At 33.6% G+C, this 27,742-nt stretch overlaps 1 protein-coding gene across 1 annotated transcript in view; it reads left to right on the forward strand.

The window, feature by feature from the left end:
* The first annotated feature begins 4,418 nt into the window (after nucleotides 1-4,418).
* The window catches only part of Ptp69D (Protein tyrosine phosphatase 69D), a 196,680-nt gene continuing 173,356 nt past the window's right edge, over nucleotides 4,419-27,742 (forward strand). Inside the window, exon 1 of the mRNA XM_075362423.1 lies at nucleotides 4,419-4,690. Coding sequence (XP_075218538.1) covers nucleotides 4,606-4,690 — 85 coding nt within the window. The 5' untranslated portion in view covers nucleotides 4,419-4,605. The remainder of the gene's footprint in view (nucleotides 4,691-27,742) is intronic.

The following is a 27,742-nucleotide window of genomic DNA, read 5'->3' on the forward strand; positions in this document are numbered from 1 at the left end:
TACAGTTCCTGCATTACCTTTCTGGCCAACATTGCTACGCCTGTCCAATTACTTGCACTCTTGAGAGTGCAAGTAATTGGACAGTGTAAGTAATGAAGTGAAATGAGTGTAAGTAATGAATCATGCTTGAGCATGATTCATTGTACTTCATCAGGTGAAAACATATCCCTTCTGCCTATTCCATGCAATGCTTCACACCTATGATCCTCGAATCTGGGACAGCTGAAAAAAACATGGTGTGCTGTCTCATTCACATTCTCATAAACCGGACAATATGAGGACTATTCAAGTCCAAACATATAAAGGACACTCCTCATATTCTGAAAATTACTTGACGGCATCCTTCCAGTTGTCAAATTTCTCACTACAAAGTTGACCTAAGGGTTGCTTGCCAGATCCTATACCATGTCTTGGAGCAAAAAGTGCACAAAATTTACAAAAACTCCCTTCCTTAAATTGAGAATATGCAAGCCACTTCCAGCAGTAAAACCATTTAAAATTAAATCGCAGATTTCTCTTTCCTTTTATTAAAAAAAAAAAATCTGGATTTGGTTCCCAGATATTGTCCAAGACATCCAGTTTTTTTTTTCATTGGACAAGTTTTTCCTATGTAAGCACCAGTATCATAAGCGTGTGGTTCACTGGAACTTGAAGCTTTTGGAACCAGAACAATATACTTATCACTTCTAAATGATTCAGTGGACACATCAACATTATTGACTGATGTCGATGTACACTGAATTCCAGTCGAGTTTTCACAGAAGGGTGTGAAACTAGTTTCAGGAAGAACGTTTGCGACAGCATTGTCATGTTTCGGCAGCAAAGAAATATTTCACAGTGAAATTTTCACTAACGTTACAGAAATCATTATCGTCACACAACTTTTTGCTAAAAAACTATAAAATTGAACTTTGAGGTTGCTTAGACATGTTAACGAACACAGAATGATCATGTGAAGTTTCCATTTAAAAATGTGAACTGTGAAATGCACAAAATATTAAACCAATGTTCCACAACAATATTTGAACTCAAACCAATGAGTGAATACCGCTCGACAATGTACGATTTTCATATATGCACTGCTGCCACTGCAGAGCTGTTACGACAATATGTTTCACAAAAAGTAAGTTTATATAGTGTCGGCCTTATTTTATTACAAGGTCGATATTATTATCATACCTTCCTAATAAGTGGCACGGCTTTGATGGTCTTTCCTCATTTTCAGTAGATGAGGAGGGGTTGGTGTGGTGGGGGGATGTACTGTACGTGCTGCAGCTCCTAGCATGGGGATTAAATTATTGAAGAAGGAAGGGCGGTGGACTGGATCTTATGTCGATAAATTTTGTTACTCTGACAGTAAGAAATTAGAGGGGATAATACAATGGATTTTTAAAAAGATACTCAAATTTGTCTAAATTTATAGTATGTTTGTTTTATGTAGGCCTAATATTAAAAAGTACTTAAATCTTCAAGAGGGGGTTCAAATCCAGTAAACTCCAGTTGCGTATGCCCCTGTCACTGACAATTGTTTTTCACTAACAAGGAACAATTAGTAGAAGTTGTAGTTAGACAATTTGCATCTAATCCTCACAAACTATTGTTACAAAATTAGTTTTTTTTTAAATAAATATTTTATTCCTTATTTTTTTTTTTGTATTATTGCATAGCACCCCCTCATGGTCTACCCTTCAATAATGAAAGAAGTTAAATTCAGAAAGCTGTCCCCTTTTCGTTATGTGCTGGATACACACCTGATGTGAACTTAACAGTGATGTAAATAAATCAACTGTGGTGTAGGTTTTTACCTTTTTAGAAAGTGTAATTTAAAATAATAACTGAAATATATGCACATCATTATAATTTAATTATTTTATATGATGCTTTGTAAAAGGTTCTACACTAACTTTTTTAATCTTTTATTTTAATATAACTATTTTACATTATTTACTGAATTATTAAAATAATATTGTAATATTTAATATAATACATGTTTTTTTAATAAAATTAAAAAAATTAACAACTGGTATTTACTTCCATTCTCTTATTTTAATACAGTCACATGTAGTTACTTTATGTGATGATACTCTAATAGTTTGTCTTGTAAAGTAATTATCATGGAATATATTTTTTGTTGATGTGTGGACAATAAATTTTATGAAAAGAAAACTCTATTATAGTGTCCTTTGTAAATGAAAGTAACTATAATTAGACACAGAGCCAGCAGTAAGTATAGACAATTTTGCATTAAATGATTATAGCAGACCAACAAGATGGAAGTCCTTCCTCCTAAACTCATAAGCCCAGAAAATTATAGTAATCATTTTTGTAATACAATACAACAAAAATTGCAGCTTTAAAAATAAATTTAGTATTAATGTGGTAGATGATCTTCCTCTGTAGTTAGTTCTTAGATGGCGCTACTGAAATGCTATAATGAAATAAGAAAATAAATACAAAAAAGAATGAATAAATGAACTAATTTCAGAATAAATGGAATTATTTTTATTTAATTAATATCGAAATTATAAATATATTTATAACATGAGCAAGGTTAATTTATTCTTAAATTAGTCCATTTATTCATTCTTTTTTATATTTACTTTCTTATTAAAATAGTGTTTCAGTGGCGCCACCTAAGAACTAACTAACTTGCTACAGAGGTAGATCACTGAACACATTAATACCATAAATTTTGATCTTTAAAAGATCATTTTCTTTTGCATGTTATAACGTATTAAATTGATTCATATAGTACAGTATGCACAGTAAGATCTAACCATACCACCACCAACTTATTACTGCATCATAACAAGTAACATCCACTTTTTGATGTCATCACTTCCTCATTAACCCCCCTTAATGCTACTTATTTATTTTGTTATGTACCTGGAATTGTTCACCAATTAAAGTTCATGTGAGGTACACACATAGTATGAATGTTTGCAGAAAAAACATTTATTACAATACAAATTTTTATGCAGTTATCATATAAGTTGAAATTTTATATAATACAATTAGAAAAATGACATTAATTTTATGCAAATTGAAAACACAGAAACAATTCTTTACAAATATTAATATCATTTTATTCATCTTATACAGTTAAAGAGCAAAGCTTTAGTAATATGTGACATGTTAGCAGTTTGTAATTAAAATATGATTCTCAGTGAAATAGTTAAACTCCTTTCAACATCTCATATTAACATGTAAAGAATATATCATAATTTCAAAGAAAAAAGTTATGTACAACTCCACTATACAGTTGTATACCATTTATAAAAATTCTGTGAAAAGAAACCTATATGGGAGGCCTAAGTAATTCCATCTAACTGAAACTCATGAATTAAATATGGACAGTGGTTATGAGACACATTATTAAGTTTAAAAAAATGTTTCATATCTTTTAATAGAATGCCAAGATAATTTTTTATACCTTGGCATTTCTTTACAAAACTGAGCAAGTTATTTATTTATTTTTATAAATAAATAAAAAATTCTAAGCTAATAACTCTGAAGAAGCTTCAACCTCTATTTTGCAGGATCTTTTTTAGCAATTTACTAACTGAATATGGGTTATAGAGAATGTTTATTGACAAAAAAAAATTTAATACTTCTGTAGTACAAACTTCTGAAAATTTCTAACACTGGCTCCATAATTATTTTGTGTACAAAATTCCTTTTTTGTGACACATAGATTGCATTAAAAAATCATTTCAATGAACAAAAATTTGATAAAATTTAATATGAAATGAATTTCTTAGATGGGATTCTTTAACATTTTGAAGGTCTTCACACCTGTATGAAGAAAACTGATTTTTATGATTTACTTTGAGGTTGCAATATAGTGAAAACTTTCAAGTATAAAAATAAAAATGTTAAACCGTACATTCGAAGTGAACATTTTTTTTCACACGAGGGCTTCAACCCTCTAAGATGTAATGTTTTTCTGTTATTTAACCGCAGAGAATGATTTTTAAAAAATGTTTTCGCAGCAAAATTAAAGCAAGCAAAAATAATCAACTTTTCGAGGAAACGTTTTACGAAATTCTAACATTTTCCTCATTTTATGATATCTATGAAGAGATAAAACAAAAACTATTTCTGATAATATAAAGTAATTACAAACAACGAGTAAATTAAAGACGGGTGGGTATTGTTTTATTAACTGAATTATCCGGCAATTTAATATATGTATAAATACGTAACACAAATATATACCAAATAAATAAAGTTTGCATTAACATACATGTTTATTTTTTAATATTTAATTTTTTTACGGAATATAATGTAGATAATATATATATATATTTACATGAATGTGAGTACGTATATGTGCGCACAGTACACGAGCGTAAGTATAAAACTTATTGTTGTGATGTTTGATTCTGTGCTGTCAAACATCAAACTCAAGTAAGCATTGGTCGAGTAATGAATGAACTTGACTGTAATGTTAGTCGTTCGCTGTTTGAAAATGATCGTCGTGATAAAGAGATAGATACGATGGTTGCTGGCTGGGGCGCGTGTTCATTGTAAATAAATGTAATGTAGCTAGACAAGTTCGACGTTGTATTTGTTGTTTGACAATTATTTTGCCGGTTTACCGCCATGTTCATGAGGGGATCTGTTGTTTCAATGTTATTTCTTTGTTCACTTCTCTGCGGATTTGTTGATTTATCCGTTGAAGTAAATGGTAAGATAAGTTATTTATTTATGTTTGTGTTAGTAATAAGACGTTAAAGTTGTCAGTAGACTTAACGATTTCTGTCAAGTTAGGTTAGCCTAGGTTGTAAATTAAGAAATTCCTTACTTCTATAGCAAAGTACTTATTTTTTGTCTCATGGCTTTTCTTTCATATTTAAACACTTTTAATCAATTATTTTTACCATGAATGTTTGTAATAATTTATTAGTTGGGAATGTTTTTTTTTTATTTTACATACAGCGTAAACGCTAGATCTTATGTACGTTTTGTGCAGCTCGTTCTGTATTTTGATTTTAATTTGAAACATTTCTGGGATAACTCATGAAATAAATCTTTAGATCATGTCAACACTAGCACATAGTGCATTAAATTGTTCTTGTCTTGAGGCAGTGAATTGCAGAGAAATACTTTATACCCTTATAAATTTATTGGAGTAGTAGACTATTAACACTGGTAATTTGAAAATAAATATCACTTTGTTTTCTTGAGCCTTTTGGCATCATGTACATCTTCTATTAACTATTAGTATAAGTTAAAAATCTTGATTTAAGAATGAATTTAATGAATACAAATTAAATATTTAAAAATTTGATTCCAAATAGGTTAGCTGTATTTTTTTATGTATATTTTCTTAGATGTTAAAATTATTTTTTTCTAGTAAAACATTTATTCCCCATATATATAACAATAACAGTTTTATTTTTTAAACTAGTATGTTACTGTTAAAAAGTTTTCCTTTTTTTCTGGAAAATAGGATTAATGTTTGCAAACAATAAAAAATACATTTTTATGTGTATACTATTTTCCTCAGCAGTAACAGGCAATCGGTTACTACTTTTAATATTGCTATTTTGTTTGCTCCAACAAATAAGATTTTTTTAGTCGTTTCATTTCAGTATACCCTTTACATCCTACATCCCTAACAACTTGTTTTACATATTCCAAACGTGGCCTGCCTATACAATATTTTCCTTCTACCTGCCCTTCCAATATTAAAGCGACTATTCCAGGATGCCTTAGTATGTGGCCTGTAAGTCTGTCTCTTCTTTCAACTATATTTTTCCAAATGCTTCTTTCTTCATCTATTTGCCGCAATACCTCTTCATTTGTCACTTTATCCACCCATCTGATTTTTAACATTCTCCTATAGCACCACATTTCAAAAGCTTCTAATCGTTTCTTCTCAGATACTCCGATTGTCCAAGATTCACTTCCATATAAAACGACACTCCAAACATATACTTTCAAATATTTTTTCCTGACATTTAAATTAATTTTTGATGTAAACAAATTATATTTCTGACTGAAGGCTCGTTTCGCTTGCGCTATTCGACATTTTATATCGCTCCTGCTTCATCCGTCTTTAGTAATTCTACCTCCCAAATAACAAAATTCCTCTACCTCCATAATCTTTTCTTCTGCTATTTTCACATTCAGTGGTCCATCTTTGTTATTTCTAATACATTTCATTACTTTTGTTTTGTTCTTGTTTATTTTCATGTGGTGGTTCTTGCGTAGGACTTCATCTATGCCGTTCATTGTTTCTTCTAAATCCTTTCTCTCGGCTAGAATTACTATATCATCAGCAAATCGTAGCATCTTTATCTTTTCACCTTGTACTGTTACTCCGAATCTAAATTGTTCCTTAACATCATCAACTGCCAGTTCTGTGTAAAGATTAAAAAGTAACGGAGATAGGGAACATCCTTGTCGGACTCCCTTTCTTATTACGGCTTCTTTCTTATGTTCTTCAATTATTACTGTTGCTGTTTGGTTCCTGTACATGTTAGCAATTGTTCTTCTATCTCTGTATTTGAACCCTAATTTTTTTAAAATGCTGAACATTTTATTCCAGTCTACGTTATCGAATGCCTTTTCTAGGTCTATAAACGCCAAGTATGTCGGTTTATTTTTCTTTAATCTTCCTTCTACTATTAATCTGAGGCCTAAAATTGCTTCCCTTGTCCCTATACTTTTCCTGAAACCAAATTGGTCTTCTCCTAACACTTCTTTTACTCTCCTCTCAATTCTTCTGTGTAGAATTCTAGTTAAGATTTTTGATGCATGACCAGTTAAACTAATTGTTCTGTATTCTTCACATTTACCTGCCCCTGCTTTCTTTGGTATCATGACTATAACACTTTTTTTGAAGTCTGACGGAAATTCCCCCTTTTCATAAATATTACATACCAGTTTGTATAATCTATCAATCGCTTACCTGCACTGCGCAGTAATTCTACAGGTATTCCATCTATTCCAGGAGCCTTTCTGCCATTTAAATCTTTTAATGCTCTCTTAAATTCAGATCTCAGTATTGTTTCTCCCATTTCATCCATTTTCAACCATTTTCTGATGCATTTCCTCCGTATAACTCTTCAATATATTCCACCCATCTATCGATTTTACCTTTAGTATTATATATTGGTGTAACATCTTTGTTTAACACATTATTAGATTTTAATTTATGTACCCCAAAATTTTCCCAACTTTCCTGTATGCTCCGTCTATTTTACCAATGTTCATTTCTCTTTCCACTTCTGAACACGTTTCTTTAATCCACTCTTCTTTCGCCAGTTTGCACTTCCTGTTTATAGCAAATAAGATATGAAGAATTTTTTATATTCTCTCCTATTCATCCCTAAATTATAACAATGAGTTGTGAGGGTCCTTGGGTTGCTACAAATTTTTTTAAATGATCTTATTAATATTAAAAGTTTTATTTTTAAAATTTGTATAATTTTTAAAATTATATTTTTCTTAGTAATCTGGTTATTCAAATAAAAATTGTATTATTTTAATTTTTTATTTTCTAATTGTTATTTTTTGTAGATTAACATAAAGTACTACTATCAATAAAACAAAAAATACCCTGTTATATTTTTGTATTTCTTGATTTTTCTGGTCCTTCAGTTCAAAACAAAGAAATATTGATGTTTTAGAAAATATTCTATGAGAATTGAAGAATTGATGTGTGTATTTTGTAATATTATTTTCTGTATGTCTCAGGAATATTTTTACCTGTAATCATGTAATTTTGTGTAGTAACATGATTATTTGGGGAATGATTAAATTAAATTTGGAAAAAATTTGATTTGGTTATCGTATCTAATGTGGGTAGGATTTATGAAAATTTTATTGTAGTTTTTATTTATAATGCATGGAAAAATTTTAAAAACTACACTTGCCGATTAAAATTGGGATTTTTAAAACCTTCTGATTTGAATTGTTATTTTTATATAAATTACACATTAGTCTGGGAAAAAGTTGCAACCTTGATTAGGTTGAATTAAAAAAAAAATTATTCGGATAGTCCCAAATATTATTTAATTTGTATTTAAAGTCTTATAATTTCTTAACTAATGAATCTTAGCTCAAGATTGAATTTGTGCCAATTATTGTAACTGTTTAGTAGCAGATCAGTCTCAAATAATTTTTATTCTATTTTCGTAACTAAGACAATATGAAATGAGTAAACTTAGGTAAGGATAAAGATAATTTTCAACTGTATTTATTTACAGATTATATGTCATGTGCGATTGCAGCAAATCTCTGTACTTGTACTTTTTTATTACATTATAACCTAATTTATTTCTATACTCAACAGGTAGCAGTTCATGTCAAAATATATGGTTACACCTTTATGTATCTTTAGTGTTATATTTATGTATTTGTAGTGTGTGATTGTTTTCATTATTTTCCATTGTTCTAATTTACCCAGTGTTGTGGAGTCATCTTTGTGTTTATTTATATATTTTTATGTGTGTCTAAATTTCCATGTTATTTGTAAAACTTAAGTATATATTCAGAACTAATTTTTAGGGTTGTAACTATTAAAAGGAAATATGTTTTATTTTCATTTATGTCATTGTTACCCAGATTTCGCATATCAAATTACACTACTTAAAAATATCATAAATTCAAAGTAATTGCAAATATTATTGTAACATTTATGTACATGTATTAAAAAATGTGAAAATAAAATTGTATGATCAGAAAGTATGTTCACTCTAATAAGACTGATGAAAATTAATCAATCATATTTTACAGTCAGGTAATAATCACAGAGTTGTAATGAAAATGAGTGAATTATCAATAATGAAGTAATTGCTGGTTAATTTACTGCTTATAGTTTCTTTTTTTAATGAGTCAGTTTTATCAGTTATGTTATTTTATGAATGATTCATCAAATAGTAAACTGTTCGGAATGAAGGTATTGACTTTTTATGATGGAATGTTTGAGAAATGTCTTAAAAAAAGACAACTTTTAATATGATTATATGATTACATTTCAAAGAAGTGTATGTAATGTGTTTTATATACCTTATTAAAGGGATTGCTTAGTATTTATTTACTTAAGGATTTAAAAATGACTAAATTCAGTACAGTTAAACCAATAATTACGAGAAAAAAATTAATGATAGGACACAAAAGGATTCTAAACCGTGAACTGCATCGTACTTATATGAAGAAAAAGTGTAAATATTAACTTAACTTTTGTGTAACTGATTTTAGTGCAAAATTATTATTAATAATAGAGGTAATAAATTGCTAAGATTGCTGTTGATGCTCTGTGTACGTTTTTACATGTTGAGCTGTAGGTTCCAATTTTCTTTATTATTATTTTTTTTTTTTTGTAGACTTTCACATTCCTATCTTGCTATGGGATTCAAAGGTAATGAATTTCCACATAGTTTCTAACTTGAAAGTATTTTCCAAATTGGTTGTAGACAAAGACGTGCAGGTGCGGTTCTATTATTATACATGCAGAATTGGATACTGCATGACGATTCATCAGCTTTAACTTATGAGATGAGCAGAATCCTGTAAAAAAAAATGAAATACTTTAAATGTGTACTCTGTACTGCCAAGCCTATTATATGTAACTGTCCTGCTGATTTATTTAGCATATGGCATTAAAACATAACACCAATCACAGTCAAAATTATAAACAAAGATTTAACAAACTAATATATGCTATCGATTCTGGAGTCGCCATCAGGAAATCTTCAGGATTCCCTTCATAAGCTGTCCTAGGGCAAACTTCTGTGATTTGTCTGATAGTTTGATTTTCACCACTCTCACAAAGGGGCGTCGGTGTTTTACCCCATTTATACAGGAAATAGGTGCACCTACCATGCTGAGTCCGTATTCTATTTAGCGTTGACCATGTCTTGTGTGGAAAGTCAAAACCTGGTGGCCTTTGAGTTATACATGGGATTTGGTTATTCTGCTTTGTGGTCCATTCTTGACGCCAGGCGTCAATTAGGTCAAATTCGTCCTCTGTGGCAGCAATTGCTGTTTTGATAGGTGGCTTTCTAGATCGAAGGCAACCACGATTAGCATCCTCAATGTCCTCATGTATTGGCAGGTTTTGATTGCCCATAATCTTTTTGTACTCTCTCACAAGAGTGTTCATACGGCGCAGGTTCGGGGGTGGTATGTGGCTCAATACCAGGAGCCATTCCACGGGAGTAGACCTGATAACCCCGCCAATCATTCTCATAGTGTCATTAAGTTGAGCGTCAACTCTATGAACATAAGGGCTGTTAAGCCACACTGGCGCACAATATTCAGCAGCCAAGAAGACCAGGCTCAGAGCCAATGTGCGCAAAGTGGAAGCCGATGCTCCCCATGTTGTTCCACAGAGCTTATGTATGGTGTTGTTTCTCGCTTTCAATTTCCTTGCAGTTTTCATTACATGCTCCTTAAATGAAAGCGTTCTATCAAGTGTCACGCCTAGGTATTTCGGTGTCTTATTGTGAAAGAGCCATGTATCCTCAAGTAGAATTTAACTCCCTATTAGCAAACTTGTTACTCAAATAGAAGCATGACACCTCTGTTTTACTAGCATTCGGTTGGAGGCGCCGTCTTCAGAAGTACCTCTCCAGTTTCTCCAGGTCAGCCATCAGGACCTCCTCCGACTCTTCAAATGATCTACATTTTATTGTTAGCACCCAGTCATCGGCGTAGCCATGCTTTTTAGACCTTGTCTCTGGTATGTCTGCAACATAGAGGATAAAAAGGAGAGGCGCAAGTACTGACCCTTGTGGCAGGCCATTCTTGAGTTTTCTTGGTGAGCTTATATCGGATCCCATGATAACTTGGAACATTCTGTTGTTCAACATGTTATTAAGGAGGCGAGCTGTTAGTTTGCATGGGATTACACAGAGGACCTTATAAATCATGCCCTCTCTCCAGACAGTGTTGTAAGCGGCTGATGAATCAAGGAATGCAGCAGCGGTTTTAAGATTCCTTTGGAACCCCGTTTCAATGTACGTCGTGAGCGAGAGAACCTGGTTGGTGCAACTTCGTTTTGGTCTAAAGCCTGCTTGTTCAACTGGTGTAACATCATATATCCTCTGACAGACTCTGTAGTAGATAAGCCTTTCTAGTAATTTATTTGTCACTGATAACAATGCTATAGGCCTGTAGCTCTTAGGTAAGTTTGCTGGTATCCCCGGTTTCAGAATGGCTACTACCTTCAACCGCTTGAACTCTCTAGGCACGCTACCGGTCTGCATTATGTCAGTGAAGAATATGGCCAGCCTAAGTTTTCCATATTTTTCGCAGTTTAATACAAATTCCGGATTGGTACCATCGAACCCTGGAGCAACATCTTTGAGCGCCGACTAAATCTCTTCAAGTGTAAAAGGGTGAGCGTACTCAGTCTCTCCTGCCTTCCTCCTCAACTTCCTTAGTTCGCCCTTTATCTCAGTTGTGTACGTCCTGTCTCTTGGTGCTCTGGATGTTTCCACTATTTGGTATGCCATGGCGTTTGGGGAGATACCTGCTTTTGGTCTCTGAATAGGAGATCTGCTTCGTCATTTTCTTAGCAGAGTCCATGCATGATGACTTGAGGTCTGAAAGTTCAGGCTTCCCACCGTTTCCAATCATTTCTGTTGTCTTGCAGCATCGAGGCTATGGAGAAGCTCGTCTGCCACCTCTTGTTCGCCCGTCTCGAGGAAGCTTCGGTAGAGAACTTCGCTATTTTGGGGTCACCCTGGGATATATTCTCTGTGAAACCCTCTAGGGATGCACTTCTTAGCGGTACTTGTTACTGCTTCAATAAATCTGCTATAGTTTTTGCTGATTGGTGGTATCCAGCCTAGGCATTTATCCAGATCCCTAGAAAAAGTTTTCCAATTAGCCTTTTTGAAGTTCCATCTAGGGCGGGGTACAGAGATCATGAGAGAAATTTGGCTACCTGCTTCTATAATAACTGGATGGTGCTGGCTGTGGGGAAAGTCGCAGAGAACTTTTCGGGTGACTAGCAGCGGCCGACCTTAGCTGTCAGTTGAGGTGAAACATTGATCCAGGTTATACTCCCGCCTCCAAGCCACTGATTTAAAAGTAAATCGGTCTTTAGCATCAAAGACAAGACTAAGATTCTCATCCTCAGCCCATCTCACCAGAGACTCATCGTTCGCATCACAATCCGGTACTTACATATTAACGCCACCGCAGCTACAGCTTTATTTAAAAACAAAGTAGTCAATCGGATTTCGGTAGAAAAAGGGCCGATATAGAGTTTAACATAAATAAATAAATATTTATTTAAAAAATATAATTTAACCAAACTTAACCTATGCTCGCTTCGCTTGCTAACCTTGACTAATTAACTGTAATTTTTTGAGTATTTATTTAATAAATAAATTTATTATTTAAATAATCAAATTGCAGTAATTACTGAATTTATTAAATAAATACTCAAAAAAATATGGTGTTAATTAGTCAAGCTTAGCGAGCGTAGGTTAAGTTTGGTTAAATTATATTTATAAAATAAATATTTATTTATTTATGTTAAACTCTATATCAGCCCATTTTCCACCGAAATCCGATTGACTACTTTGTTTTTAAATAAAGCTGTAGCTGCGGTGACGTTAATACGTAAGTACCCACAATCCTTATATTTCCATTGCTCATGGTGGCTATTAAAATCACCCAAGTAGACCGCAGGATGAGGCTGTATTTGGATTACTGACGTTGACCATGATACAGCTGGTGGTTTATAGATATTAGACACTGTTATACTTCCGATTTTAACTACAACATTATGAATTTCATTGTCCGTGGATGTGGAGGTGGAGATGAGAGTGGCGTTTTCTATATCGCACCTAACATAAGTAGCCGTATGCATCATGTTATGTGGCACCAAGTAATTCATATCCAGGTATTTTGCCTCTTCTCCGCAATTGTTCCTCAGTATTACAATGCGTTTCCTGGATTGCAACCAGATCAATATTGTCGTTCCTCAGTAGTTTCGACAAATACTGGCTCTTAGAATAACTTATGCTTTCCATATTTATGTGGCAAATTCGGACCGAAGGTCCAAGACTTCTTGTTGGCAAGTCCTGAAAAGGACTGTTGGGTATATCTAGCGACATGGCCTGCAGTTTGTAACACTGTAGGCTTGTGTCTGCGTGGTCAGGAGAACCTATTTTCTTGGTTTGCCTGACTGCCAGTATCAGAATAATACCATTAGAAAAATGGGAGAAGGAAAGAATAGTGATGCAATTAATGATTTATGAAAATGTCACGTGATTGCTTTTAGTATTCCATATTGCCAATTATATTAACTATTTATTACACTATCTGCCCATTATTATAATATGTAAACATTATTATAAATATATGACTGTTAAACTATTTATGTTAAACTATTATATATTTGATAAACTATTTCTTAATTTTAGTAGATTTTTGGATATAATTTTTTTTTTTAAGAATAATTGATTTTTTGTTTTGTTACTTTAGGATTTTTATTTTAATTTTATATTATATCACTTATTGAGTATGGTAAAATTTAAAATACTTGTATCTTCAGTCTTAAGAAATAGTCTATGATGTTTTTAATTTCATGAATGAAAAAACTGAACCAGAATGGAAAAAATGTTTTGTAGCCAATGTAACATGTTACAAGCAATGTAGCTGAGCTTAGAAGTAATATTTTTAAACTAATGACATCTTGGCATAAGTGGAACAGAGAGAAATTGTATCAGTTTGCATTTTTCGGATTGTTTTGTTGGAAAAGAAAATCAGTTAATAATTCAGTTTGAATAATTGTGTTAAGATGAGGACTTCATTTGGAGACTGTTAATTTAGAATTGAAGTTTCAGGTCAGGATTAGCTCTTACTTTAGATATTATAGCTTAATGTATGCCCCCACATACCCTAAATGTTTATTTATGTTTAGAATAAATTAAAAATATTACATTATTTTCTATTTCATTTTATTATCATTATATTCTATAAGGTCTAAAACGTATTGAGCCTCTGGAGGCCAAAATTGAGAATGCATTTATTGTTATTTGAAAATTACGAGACCACATATGCACAATTTTTTTGTATGACCTGCCATTTTTCTGGCAATACCATAGACCCACTGCTATAGAACTTTTGTGGTTTCTGGTCAAAAAATTGTGATATGGATTTCACAGGCATTTTTTAAAACTAACAACACCATTCAGGGAGTTCTGCAGAAACTGAAACAAATGATAAGTCTGACGGTGCCAGGTCTGGGTTATGTACTGGATGCATTAAAACTTCCTGGTCAAGTTCTCTCAAATTGTGGTAGGTTATTAAAGATGTATGTGGTCTGGTGTTCAGTGTTGTATACAACACCCTTTCTGGTCACCAGTTGAGGCTGCTTATTTAGAATCGCTAGGTGCAATTGCACTAATTGTCAACAGTACAGATTTGAGTCTTATCATCTTGCCTGGTGGCAGCAGCTCGTGATGCACGATGCCCTTCTGATCCCACCAAACGCACAGCATAACCTTTCTGGGTGTCAGTGTGTGCTTTGTCACAGACTGAAGCTTCTCTTCGATTTGACTAAGATCTTTTCACACATTGTTGTAGGTTATTCACTTTTTATCACTTGTAATTAGTCACTTCAGAAATGGCTCGATTTTGTTAAGCTTTAGTAGAGATTCACAGATAGAAATTAAATTGAGTAAATTTTTCTGTGTATGTTCATGTGGCACCCAAATGTCAACCTTCTTTTTGTAGCCAGCTTTCTCCAAATGGGTTAATATTTTTTGGTGACGGATGTCTAGGTCATCAGCAATGTCATGACTGTTTATGTGCTGGTCACTCTCGACTTTTGCCAGAATACGCTAACACTGTCTTGTGCGCAAAAGGCTCAATAATTTTTAGATTATCTATTATTTCTTTTCAAAGCGCTATGCTTCCAATAAAGAAAGTAAATATAAAAAATAAAAGACAATAACTAAAGTGAAATATAAAGAGAGAAAATCATTTATACTCCATTTGTACATTGTGTTTGTGTGTGTGAATCCATTTTATTTAATTTTTTGAAAATGAATAAACAGGAACATAGCTTTGGTGCATGTAGTATAATGAACCGTAATAGAAAGTAAGATATCTTTGTTTACAGTAGTTCAGTGTGATGCGTATTCTGGTTGTTATGTGGACCTTTCTATATCTGGTTTAACATGTCTGATTTGCCAGTTTCAGTGATTAAATATTAGGAATTTCAGTGCAGTAATTAAATAAATTTGACTAGAAAAAAGGACCAACGAGGGTTGTTTATTTCTGTTTAGATTAAGATAGAATGTAATTATTTTTTCTTAAGAATTCACATGTTAGCCTTACAAGCATCAGTTGTAGTAAATCAAATCATAAAACGCTGCTTTTTAGCCCGAAAAGGAACATATGGATAAAAATTGTTCAGATTAAATATTACAAAATATCTACCCTCTTATTTAAAATGATTTAAAACTAAAAAACTGCTATTAGAAATAGCACTGTATTGGCCAAAAAATTAAAACCAGAATATTGATATCAACATTAAAATCTCATTACAAGAAACCATAAACATAATAAAAAATAAATAAAAGACTTAATAAAAACAATATTTACAAATTGGTTATTTATGAAGTAGTTAAAACTGTACAAACAGAAGTATTTTTATGTTAACTCCTATAAATTTTGTTTTTAAAACTAAAACCAAAAAAAAAAAAAGATTAATTAATATAAATAGATTATTTCTAATATATATATATATATATATAATAAAGCTTATATATATGAAATAGAATGCGGAGAGCAAAATGATAAATTCTTTAGATGAATTATAAATAGAAGATTGAAAAAGCACAAACAGGAACAAATGGAAGCATTTAAATATAATAAACAGAATTTAATTATGCTGATCATAGAGAAAAATTCAAACATTTTCTAATTTAGAGAAATGTTAAAATTAGAAATATAGTGACAAATTTAACCCATTGTGCTGAAAAAGACACAATTAAATCAGTAGTGAGAGATTATAATTAATGAACAAATATAATTTGAACATGATGTTTGGCTTAAGGAAATGTTAACTTTAATTTAAATTATTCATAATTTACTTTTAAAAATATTTTTAAATAACATATGTTATCGGAATAAGTTTCATTATTTAACAGTATGTTGTAATAGCAGCAGAGTAGTTCTTTTAATTTCATTGACTGAGATAGTAAACAACTGTCTCTACAATTTTAACAATTAACTTCTGGTTTTTTTTTATGGTTTATTATATTAAACAAAACCATTCTTAAGAAGTAGAGACCTCTTTGAACTTGATGAAGACAAAAAAGAAAAAGCAATTGTGATAAATTTTATGATGATGAATTTTATTTATAAACAAAAATAAAACTTCCTGTTTGTTATTGTTTAAATATCATTAACTGTTACTTCTTTTATAGTTATAGCTGCAATATTAATGATTGCTGGGTGGTTTCTGTAGTCTGTATTGTAACATTTTTAAAAAACTGTTTACTTGTTGATATCAGGCAGTGGTGCAATTCTGATGTAGAAGAAATAGGAAATTTTACCTTCTGAAGAATTCTGCGTAATGAAGTAGGATGTTCAAATTTTTAAGAAAAACAGGGTTGAAATATCGAGAGTTGTTAACAACTTGTTAAGAATTAGGTAGCTGTATAATAATAGGAATTGAAAACAAGCATACGTAAACTGCAGCACAGGAAGGCGTGAGACAGGGATTTAGACTATTCAGAAAGAAAATTTTGAAGCTGTGCAACATTTGAGGAACAGAATACAGAATTATTGTGATTGTTGATAACATTGCTTCTTTGAACTAAGATGGTAGATTTTAGATGTTAGTAGATTTCTTGAAATTGGTTATTTTAGTTTTAATAAGTTAGAAGTAATTAATGGTTTGATTCATTGGTGGAGGGGAGAAAAAATTCTGCTTCAAAATAAACAAGAATGAAGGAAAGGTAATAAAGTATTAAAATGTGACAAAGAATGACAAGAGTTAAATGTTAAGATAGGAAAACATAGTAAGTTGCAGTTTAATAAATTTTGTAATTTAGTTAGTAAAATTGTAAAGAGTGTTCCAAGACGTGTTCAGTTAATCGATTTTGTTCACAAATGACCTTAGAATTGTGTAATGAAAAGGGGCTTTGATGTGAATGAAAATAAAAATTTACTTTATTCATCTAGTAGAAGTGTATTACGTACCATTCTTTTATCATGGTGGTATACATAGATTAATATTAATTGTTTAATTTTGAAAAGTAAAACGAACCGACCGGGACATATCATAAGAGGAGACGGGTTGTATTAAAATGGTATTAGAAAATTTAGTAGTAAGTGTTAAAATGAGAACCCCAAAAAGAGTAAAACTTGTAGATCTAAAAGGAAATCACAGCTGTCAGATCAAAAGTTAAGTCGGGAATTGATATTTAATATGGACTTGATGGAAGGGAATTATTAATCACATCTGAATATGACTCACTGTCATGAGGTGATTATGAATTTTGAAGCTGGTTAATTCACTCTACACCAGTTATATTTATAGGTACAAAATTTAATAAGGATGGTGGCAGTATCAATTACGAGGTGTGTTCTAAAAGTAACGAGAATTTTTTCATGGGTGTATTAGTCTGATTCTTGGGATTTTTTCGTTGTGTTGTTAAACATGTCTGAAAAGTATCTGTACATTTTTAGTGATATTGGATGTTTAGTCTGTTGTCAACTGTCAAAAGGATAACACATGTTTTGATTTTTTATGTGTATAAATAATGGATCAGAAAATTTATATTAAATTTTGCTATAAGAATGGAATAAAGGGTAGTTTTAAAAATGTTAAATATTGCTTTTGGTTAGTCTGCTATGAGTAAAGCAAGGGTTTACAAATGGTATAAGCATTTCCAAGAAGGTCATGAATATGTTGTAGATGATGAGTGCCCCGGATGCCCCAGCACATCAACAACCGATGAAAACATGGAAAAGGTGAAAGAAATTATTATGAATGATCGTCAAATCACAATCAGAGAAGTTGCTGATGATGTTGGGATATCAATTGGCTCATGCCATGAAATTTTTTCGGGTGTTTTGGTTAAGAAACATGTGACAGCAAAATTTGTTCCAAAATTGTTGAATTTCGGACAAAAACAGCGACGAACGAAAGTTGCTCAGGAGTCGCTAAATGAAGTCAACAATGAGGCACAACTACTGAAACGTGTCATAACAGATATTGAAACATGGGTTTACGGATATGATGTTGAAACTAAGGCTCAATCGTTCCAGTGGAGGCATTTTGGATTACCAGGACTGAAAAAAGTTTGACAAGTACGGTTGAATGTGAAGGTTATGCTCACCATGTTCTTTGATTTTAACGGCATAGTGCATCACGAGTTCTTGCCACAAGGTCAAACGATCAGTAAGGAGTATTACCTACAAGTTTAACGTCATTTGCGTGGAGCAATCTGAAAAAAAAAAACGCCCGGATTTGTGGCAAAATAATTCATGGCTTTTGCACCGTGATAATGTGCCTACTCACACTTCATTGCTTGTTTGTCAATTTTTAGCCAAAAACAACACTGTAATGATACCCCAGCCGCCATATTCGCCAGACATGGCCCCGTGTGACTTTTTTATATTCCTAAAAATAACGAGAACCTTAAAGGGCTGTCGTTTTACAAGGGTAGATGAGATTAAAAGCGAATTGCTGAAAGAGCTAAACACTGTTCTAAAGATAGAGTTCCAGAAGTGTTTTGGGAATTGGAAAAAGTGCTGGCATAAGTGTGTAATATCTAATGGGTATTATTTTGAATGGAATAACATAAATGTAGACGAATAAATAAAATTCTTTCCAAAAAACAAAAATTGTTGTAACTTTTTGAACATACCTTGTACATTTTTTTCAGATTTTCTCGTAGAAGTTTTATGAGCACAGTTCTAGTATTTGGAGTAACACAAAAATTCAGACAAACCTGTTTGGTTACCCATTTGCCAAGTACTTATGTATCTGTTTACCAAGGAAGTGGATGGCAACTTCGCAATCGGCAAATAAAATCTTACACCAGTAATCTGCATACTATTAGTGAGTTGGCCCTTAATACATTTAAATTAGAAACTGTTTAAACTCTGATAACAAAAAAAACATAAATAAATATAAATATAACTGCTTAAACCAGTTAAACTGTAGCATACTATCTCCCAGCTACTATTCTGTTATACTTTGAATCTTATTCTGAGTGGGTTTGTCTAGAACTGTGGTTTCTCGAAGGGTAGGTCATCCTTCACATGTATTCCTTTTCCTTATCCTTGATCCCTTTTCCCCTACGTTTATATTCTATGGGTTTAGGCTTGATCCTGCCAGATCTACGCTGAGCGTGGCTGGAGAAGTATAATCTTTATTTTGTATGTGTTGGGTTGGGCTGCCTATGGATTTGCCCCCCCTCTCCCAATATATTATGTTAATAATCTTATGCAATTTTTTTTACGATAACTGGCGATAACCTTTTCTTAAAGAGTAATTCTTGCTGAATTTTACTAAAACAGCTAAAAATTTTGTGAGGATAAAATAGAAGGCTATATTTCTTTTATTTGTAGAGTATGGATTTTACAGATTTGTTTTTGGCAAATCTGTAGGGCTCAAAAATTACATAAACCAAAATCAACTGAATTTTTTGAATGTTGTTTTCATGCATTTTTAAAAAATACGTATAAGTAATATTTCTTGCTGTTTAAAGGAGTTAATAAAATGCAAAACATTTTGCATTTCTGTAATTCTGTGGTGTATATATATTTTTTTCTATAACTTTTTAATTACAATATTAAACAGCTCCAACTAAGTGTTTTCTTTCATCGGCTGGAATGTAGTATAATTTTATTGGGACCCTAATGGTGGTAGTCAGTTGGAATAAAATATACTTTAAGCGATTATACTTTTAAGTGAGGTTGGTGTACAAATGTAAAGCACTGTTTTGTCAGCGTGGGTTTTGATAGTCTTAGTAAAATTATTATTTCTCACTGTAGTGATTAAAATAGCATATTTATAAGTCCGCCTGACTTTTATATTTGTTATTATTCATATATCTGTTTTTTTTTTATCAGATTTTATATTGATAATAAATCTATTGATACAATAATAATACTTTGGCAAGGGATTAAAATGTAAAATTGGTGTAAAACTGTTTATTTTTTCTCCTTTTAACCTGTGAAATGTACTGTTTATTGTAATTGTACTGAAAATAAACAGCTATTAAAAAATTTCTTATTTTGTTTTAAGTTGGGCTTTGAACGATGTCATTCGCTATTTGAGAAATGAAAATGTAATAATCTTGGAATTTTATTTTAAGGAAAGTGAAACTATTGTATCTATTTCCAGTAAAATTGCTTTTATAAAATGTGTTTGTTCAAGTTATGATAATTTATTTGATGTTGTTTTCAATTTAAAAATCCTTGAAAAAGAGATAAATGATTTGATCTTATTTCCCTATTTCTTTTCTTCTATTCTTTATTCTATTTTTTTGTTAATTTATTGATGCGTCATATTGTAACAGGGGTAGGCTGAAGATTTTTTACTATATGCTATTAGTTATTCTGGGAAAATATAAACAAAGACTTAATGGGACAGCATCTCATTGTGATTAGCGTTGGTTGAACTTTATTGTTTTTGTTGATTTCAAAGGTTCTCAAACTTTTGTTTCTTTTATGTTATCGATAACATCAGGCTTATTATTTATTATCAGCCATCAGTTTCACATGCATTCTTGTTTGGTTTTTTATATTACAAGGTTCAAATGTATTTTTGTATTTTTCCTTTAAACCATTATGAATAAATGGATTCTCTACTTTACTAGCGACTGTGATTGAATTACTTCATATGATTATTTAATGCTGTTTTACTTATGTAGATCTGTAGTCATGTAATGAAATGTTTTTGTACGAATTGATGGTTTATAGACTAAAATTAGTCTTAAACTAAGATAATAACATTAAAATTTTGTATTTTAAATTTTATTTTAAAAGGTTTTTGATGAGTTTACTAATATTTATATCTACTATGTAGTTAAGTAATTTTCAAAATTAAAAATTTTAATTCCCACATGTGGTTTATTATAAATTGTATAAATTATAAATCCTATAAAGAAATGGTATAATTAGAAAGCTTTCGAGGCTTTGACATGCTTTTCTAGAAGTGAGCCACACCACACCAGTTTGCTATGTGATACACTGATGTATGTCATCCTGTATGTTAGTTATAGAAATGTTTTGGTTCATGTGCTTAGGTATCATTGGCAGTTTATTGTACACTTTCATGTTTTAGTTTCTGTCATTTTATTTTTACTTTGCATTATTGATTTTCATCTGGGTAACTATGTTTTTCTTCAGTCTGTATTTAGAGATTAATTGTAAAGTTAAGTTTGGCTTCTTTTAGTTCATGTTCTTTCTGATTCTAAACTGTCTTGAAGATTTTAAGAGCGCCATAAGTTAAAATTTTCAGTAATCCAGTAGCTTTTTGCATAGTTAAACTTGTGAACCAACAGGTTGAAGTTTTATATTATGTAAACAGTGCTATATTTTTTAATTTTGTTATAGAGTTTGAGGACTAAGGTACTATCAATTTCTGTTAATTTTAACTTTTTTAAGAAATGGTTGAAATTTTATATTTTTCTTTACTGGGTATCCTTAAGAAAGCCAGTAATTTGATAAAACTTGCATATGAAAAAAAAATTGATTTTGAAGAAAAAATGGCTTTTTTAGACTAGATAGTTTATTGTGTAATTTTCTTGCATTAAATCTATCAGATTGAAGTCTAAAATGAAAACATAACTGATCTGCTGTTTTAATCTTATTAACTTAAGTAGATTTCTTTTTAAGTTGCATTTAGGATTTGGACTTCATATTTAATGTTTCCTTGAACTGCCTTTTTTTTTCTCTAGGAAATATATTTATTGAACTACATGTGATTATTACATATTCCATTATCATTATCTTATCAATACTAGCTTTATTATAATTTATTTCTAGTTTCATTCAGTCTGATGTGTATCCTACGAATGGATGAAAAAAATTAACTTTGCAACGGAGTAATAAATCAATAATATTTTATTACTTGATTAGCTAGACAGTGGATGTATTTATACTATTAATTACTTCATTTATTCATATTTGTATACACCACTGCTTTAACAGTAGAGTGTAGAATCTGTTAATCATTATTTTTGCATGTGGGCACAATATACAGAAATTTAATTTACTCACAGTAACTGCTATTATTGAATATAAATTACTGACAATTCCTCTTTTGATTTTGAATTTCTCAACATTTTGAAGTTCTTGAGTCTAAAAATATTAGAATTTTTGTTACAAAATTCTGTTTGTATAATACATATTAGTATCTTTATTTGCTTCAATTTTTTTAAAAATTTTGTTTGGACAATCTATAAATCAGATTAAAAATGACTACTTTTCTGCCAGTACGCTTTCATTCTTTGACGAACTTCATCGCTCCTCTCTCTTTTTGGGAAAATTTTATTCTTGTTTTATCGTGTTGGTTCTTCCTGAAAACTGTTTAAATTTACTATTTTTTTTCTTAAAGTATTTCGGTCTAAAATTTCTTCTTTCTTTATTTATTTAATTTCTTTAAGGCTTTCAATTTCTCAAAACCAGTTATTTTTAGCTTTAATTTAGAAAGATAATTTAATAATCTAATTTACTAGCATTTGGCGCCGTTGGTATTAATACAATTGTATAAATTAAATTTCCATTTACCAACAATTTAAAAAGCGTAAATCGTAGTGCTTTCGGAGCTGTTACTCCATCTTTCAGGGATTTTGTAAAGGATGTAAATTTAAATTCAAATCAATAATCGTTTTTAAATTAAATTGTTATATTCATAACAGCGTTTGTCAAGAATAAGATTCATTCGTTCGTCATGTTACCACATATATGCCTACTTTAATATCGGCGGACGAACACGGTAGCAACTCAGATGTGAAGTAGCGCACAGTATACGTACGCGCTGATACAAGCATCATTACCGCCGCGCAGTTCTCCCACCATAGCGGCGCTGCTCCCACTCCTCTCCTCCTGGTGGGAGAGTGGCTCCCACCACTCTCAGGCTCCAATAAAAGAGCGTGCACGAGAGTGAATTTTAAATCATCATCGACCACCATCTGGAGAAGACCAAGAAGAAGATTGAAGAAGACAGAAGAAATTCCTTGGCCGCCTCAACGTGGGACCTCCCGGCGAATGCAAACATCCCCGCTGGAGCGGCGGCCTGGCCGGCCCGTCGAGGGAGCCGCTGGTCGAGGACGCTACCTTCCCGCTCCAGCTCGCCTGGCTTCAATCGCCCTGGCCGGCGGACTCTGCAGCAGTAGCCGGCTCAGCGTGGGATCACTCGGTGAGAACCGCCTCAGCCGCGCCGGCGAAGGATGACCGTCGCCGACCCGACATTGCGAGACTCTGGGGGCCACCATTGTCACGCTGTAGTGAGGACCCAACTGCCGCTGAGGGAAAGCGCGGTTTGACTTCAATGGCCGAGCCGCAACTCCCTGACTTCGCCGGAGATCAGCTTCCGGACCCAGCAGCTCTTCTCAGAACTAATGCAGAAAACGGCCCTTTTCAGGGCTACCACAAGGTTATGAATTACGATCCGTCGAAGCCATTCGACAACAGCCCTTCCTCAGGGCTATCATAAGGTTAGTAAGTTCCAGGTGCCGTCGAAGCCATTCGGCGACAGTCAATAAGATAGTAATGTCATGTTTGTAAGGTGTTTGCGACTATTATGAACATTGTTTAATTTAAAAACGATTATTGATTTGAATTTAAATTAACATCTTTTAGAAAATCTCTGAAGATGGAGTAATAGCTCCGGAAGTCTAGGATTTTCACTTTTTAAATTGATAACTGAAAATTTAATTTATACAATTAAATAATCTTTTGTTAATGTGTTGTCCTTCATTATTTTTAAGCGTCCCTAAAAGCCTAATCTTCTTTTTATTATATAATCCGTTATTTTTTCAAATCTGGTAAATTTCTTCTTCATTAGATATTTTGATTACTTTTAGATTTAGGTCGTGATTCTTTGACTGCCATCATCGTTTATGCCGCATATAAACATTCTGGTTTAATGGTTGTAGTATTTAATTATGTTAAAAGAAAGGTATTTTTTATTGTACATATTTTTTGTTACTTTTTGATATTCTACTTCCATTTTGTTTGCCTTCATATCTGATTTGGATCTTTCCAGGGCATTATAGTGCATTATTTTTCCGAGATATTTAAATTTTTCAACTACCTTAATTTTACTGTCGTTAGTTTTTAGAGATTTTAATTTATTATTATTATTATTATTTGTTTATATAGCACATAAAGAACTAATATCACAGATACTACTGTAAGTAATCCTCAATTAAAAAAAAATCTGGTCAGTTGTTAGCTTAGGTTTCAAAAACGTTTTTAATTAATTTTTCCTAATTCAGGAATTGTCAGAGTATCGACCCTTACCAGAGGGTTGGTGGTAATGTATTCCTCATCCATAAAAATAACTTCCATAAGTAGTTTTTTAAACTTCTTGCAGTGCCACCCTACTGACTTAGAATTTCTAAAATGATTTTTCTCTAAATGAAATGATATGAACAGTTTTCAAATCGCATCAGTTGTTAGGGGGTTGTATACCTTACCACGGGAAAAACAATATTTACTTGTTACTATTTCAAAATTATCAACTTAAAATGTGGGTTTTTTGTTCAATTAACGCGCTTTCCCTATGGCATGGAGATAAGCGCGGAAGTATCCATTACCCGTTTAAAAATGCGTCAGGTAGTACCCGACCTCTCCATGCCGCCCTTCTGTCCACGATCTGAACAGAAGGATAAGCCTTGCGGTCCATCGTTCTCTGGTTTCGTAGTCTCAGGTCCTTTCCCAGGCGAGGAACGTGCAACCGTTCCTCCTCGGCGATTGTCTTCCGATCTTCACCTGTCTGCCGCCTCCTATAGGCCACCTGGCGCTCCCTTGCCAAAAGAGCAATGGGTATGACGCCGGCGTCCACCAGAACGGCAGGCTCGCAAACCGTCCGATACAGGGAAGCGACTCGCAAGGCAGCGGTGCGTTGCACTTGCGTGAGCTGCGCCCGGGTTTTCTCAAATCTTAACACCCGGGCCTACACTTCTGTCCCGCAAAACATGGCGGAGTGCACCATGGACATCGGGAGTCGCCGTCTGCTGGTCTTTGGTCCGCTTATATTTGCCATGGGCCGGCTGAGAGCGGTTATGGTCCTCGAGGCTTTGTTGGCGGCTCTCCGTAGCTGCTCAGCAAAGCTGTTTCCGGCCAATCATCATACCGACGTACTTCGCCGCCGATTTGGTATCGACAACCTCATCCCCGATGCAAGGGAAGAAGGGTGTCAATACGCTTCTTCGTTAGTACCATGATCTCTCTGTTGCTGGCGGTCCAGCCAGGCGCTGACCCTGTGCATAGCTTCGTTGAGTCTCAGTTGGGCGCGCTCCTCGTCGTGGCCTGCAACAAGTAGCCCAAGGTCGTCAGCGTACTCAACCATGATCGACTCTTCTGGCCTCTCCAGCCTCACCAAGCAGTCGTAAGCGGCGTTCCATACGCAGGATCGATCCCTGATCTGCCCCCAACGTGATCGCGGTACTACACCAGCCTGCCGCGGTTTTGTAGATGAACCACGGTTTCTCTAGTGGACGCATCGCCACTCTGAGTAGGTATCGAGGCACGTGGAACGAATGCTTCAGGGCCCGAAGCATATCGCTCCACCGTGCAGTGTTGAAGGCATTTTTCACGTCCAACGTAACCAAGAGGATCACACGGCACGAAAGGTGATTGTGGTTTTTGCTCGCTGCGCTGCCTAGATATTCTTTTTGACAGCATCTAGCTGTAATATTTTTTAGTATTAGATAAAGATTCCGCTTAAAAACATTATAGTCCAACGGTACTTAAATTTCTATGTACACAGAAACAAATACATAATTAGTATTTACTAATTACCTTCTCTTTCGCCCTTCCAGCATGTTTTCGGGCAGATTTGGCGAACAAAGAGCACTGGCTTTCCGCCATTTTTTTTATCGCTACTGAAAAAACAACTTTCGTATTGCTTTCACCAAATAAACTAGAAAAGGGAACGAACAAGGCACGTTCCGTACCAGACGCCAGGGTCGGCACTTTCATTATATTTTTTATTTGTTTTCCATAGGAAAGGAAAATTTGTCGGAACCAAATACCCAGCAGCCCGCACATACTGGGTATGTGAGGTTCTATGCGGTGGAACCCACTAAAGATGCACTCTCTCATGCAGGGTGGTGTTGAAATTGATGGATGTCAAAGGTGGTGCATCAGCACCACCCGCGTCACAGGCACACTTCTCATTCACATCAATATTTAAATAACACATTTAGATACTATTTACACTCAGTATTTTTACAGTTAATAATATACACAGCTCAGAATTTACAATATAGCTATGCCGGTCTCAGACCGGAACACATCCTGCAGGAGCCATTGGTGACGACAATGAGTAGGTACCCTTACCACCCGCTTCTGAAGGGTGGCGCCCATAACCGTCCTCTCGTTGTCCTCCTCCATTAGTGTCTAATGTAAGAGCCTTATAAAATACCAGGCGCACGCAGTCCACCCTCACCAGGAGAGAGCATCAACCGCATGATTCCCCCTCCGGCGAATTCAGTTGCCACGCGGTACCTCTTACCTCCCTCTGGGGCACACAAAGTAAGCGCACTTCACCATATCGCAGTACTGGCAAGCTCTACGGGCCTGTTTCCAATTTTATAGGATTTACATAACACATTCAGTCACTATTTACTATTAACAATATGCCAGGGTCGGCACTGCAGGAGTGAAAGTTCTGTCTCTTCTTCACGTGCATCTTCCTATGTGTGCATGCACATATCAGCAAAACACCATGACGCTGGAACTGTGAAGCGCACAGTTCCAGTTTTGTATCTTTCTTTATAAACTGGGGGATGGCTACTGGAATTAAGCTTAAGGATTATATATTGTACAAGTATAAAGAAAGAATTAAAGAAAAAAGGGCTGTTATCGATAATATCAAGTGAAAATAGGGGGTGCTGCATTTTCACAGTGCCTATACTCGAATCGCCACTGGATATGTGTGCTTCTTATCAAGGTATTCCAAAGATGAATTTTCAGCACCATGCAGTTAACCGTGCACCGAGAATTTTGTAAATCCACTGACAGGGGCTCATGTCCAGCGAGTGGTATCGATGTGATCTTCCACCAAATGATGGAACAGAAAAGAGTGCAACACTAATAGTAAACTGTTAGATTCTTATCTGTGTGAGTTTATGTGGGTAGAAACAACGTCATCGGGGAAACGATTTGTTTGAGCGAATACTACAAGATGCAAATCTTTTATGGGCTTCCAAAGTATAATTATAATAATCTGGACCTGAACTACAGGTTCAGATATAGTTCGATATACGGCAGTTATTACTTTCGTTGCAGCGAGGTTAGGCGATTTGCATTCCTCTTTTTCTCTAACGGCGAGGACCACACAGGGATCGCATACCACATTATTGATGTAGCAACAGATACAAACAATCACCTCTGGCTAGCACGTGGACCCCCTTCTACATGAGAATTACTTATTAAGGTCAGTTGTCATTCTCTCTGCACGCTCCGACACTTCTTTCACGTGGGTAGAGAAGAGTCCAGACCATTCTATCCACATTTCCAGATACTTTTGCACTTCTGAATTCTGATATTCTGTTGCCGTCCACCG

The sequence above is a fragment of the Lycorma delicatula genome, chromosome 4 (assembly GCF_047948215.1).
Source record: "Lycorma delicatula isolate Av1 chromosome 4, ASM4794821v1, whole genome shotgun sequence".
Taxonomy (NCBI): Eukaryota; Metazoa; Arthropoda; class Insecta; order Hemiptera; family Fulgoridae; genus Lycorma; species Lycorma delicatula.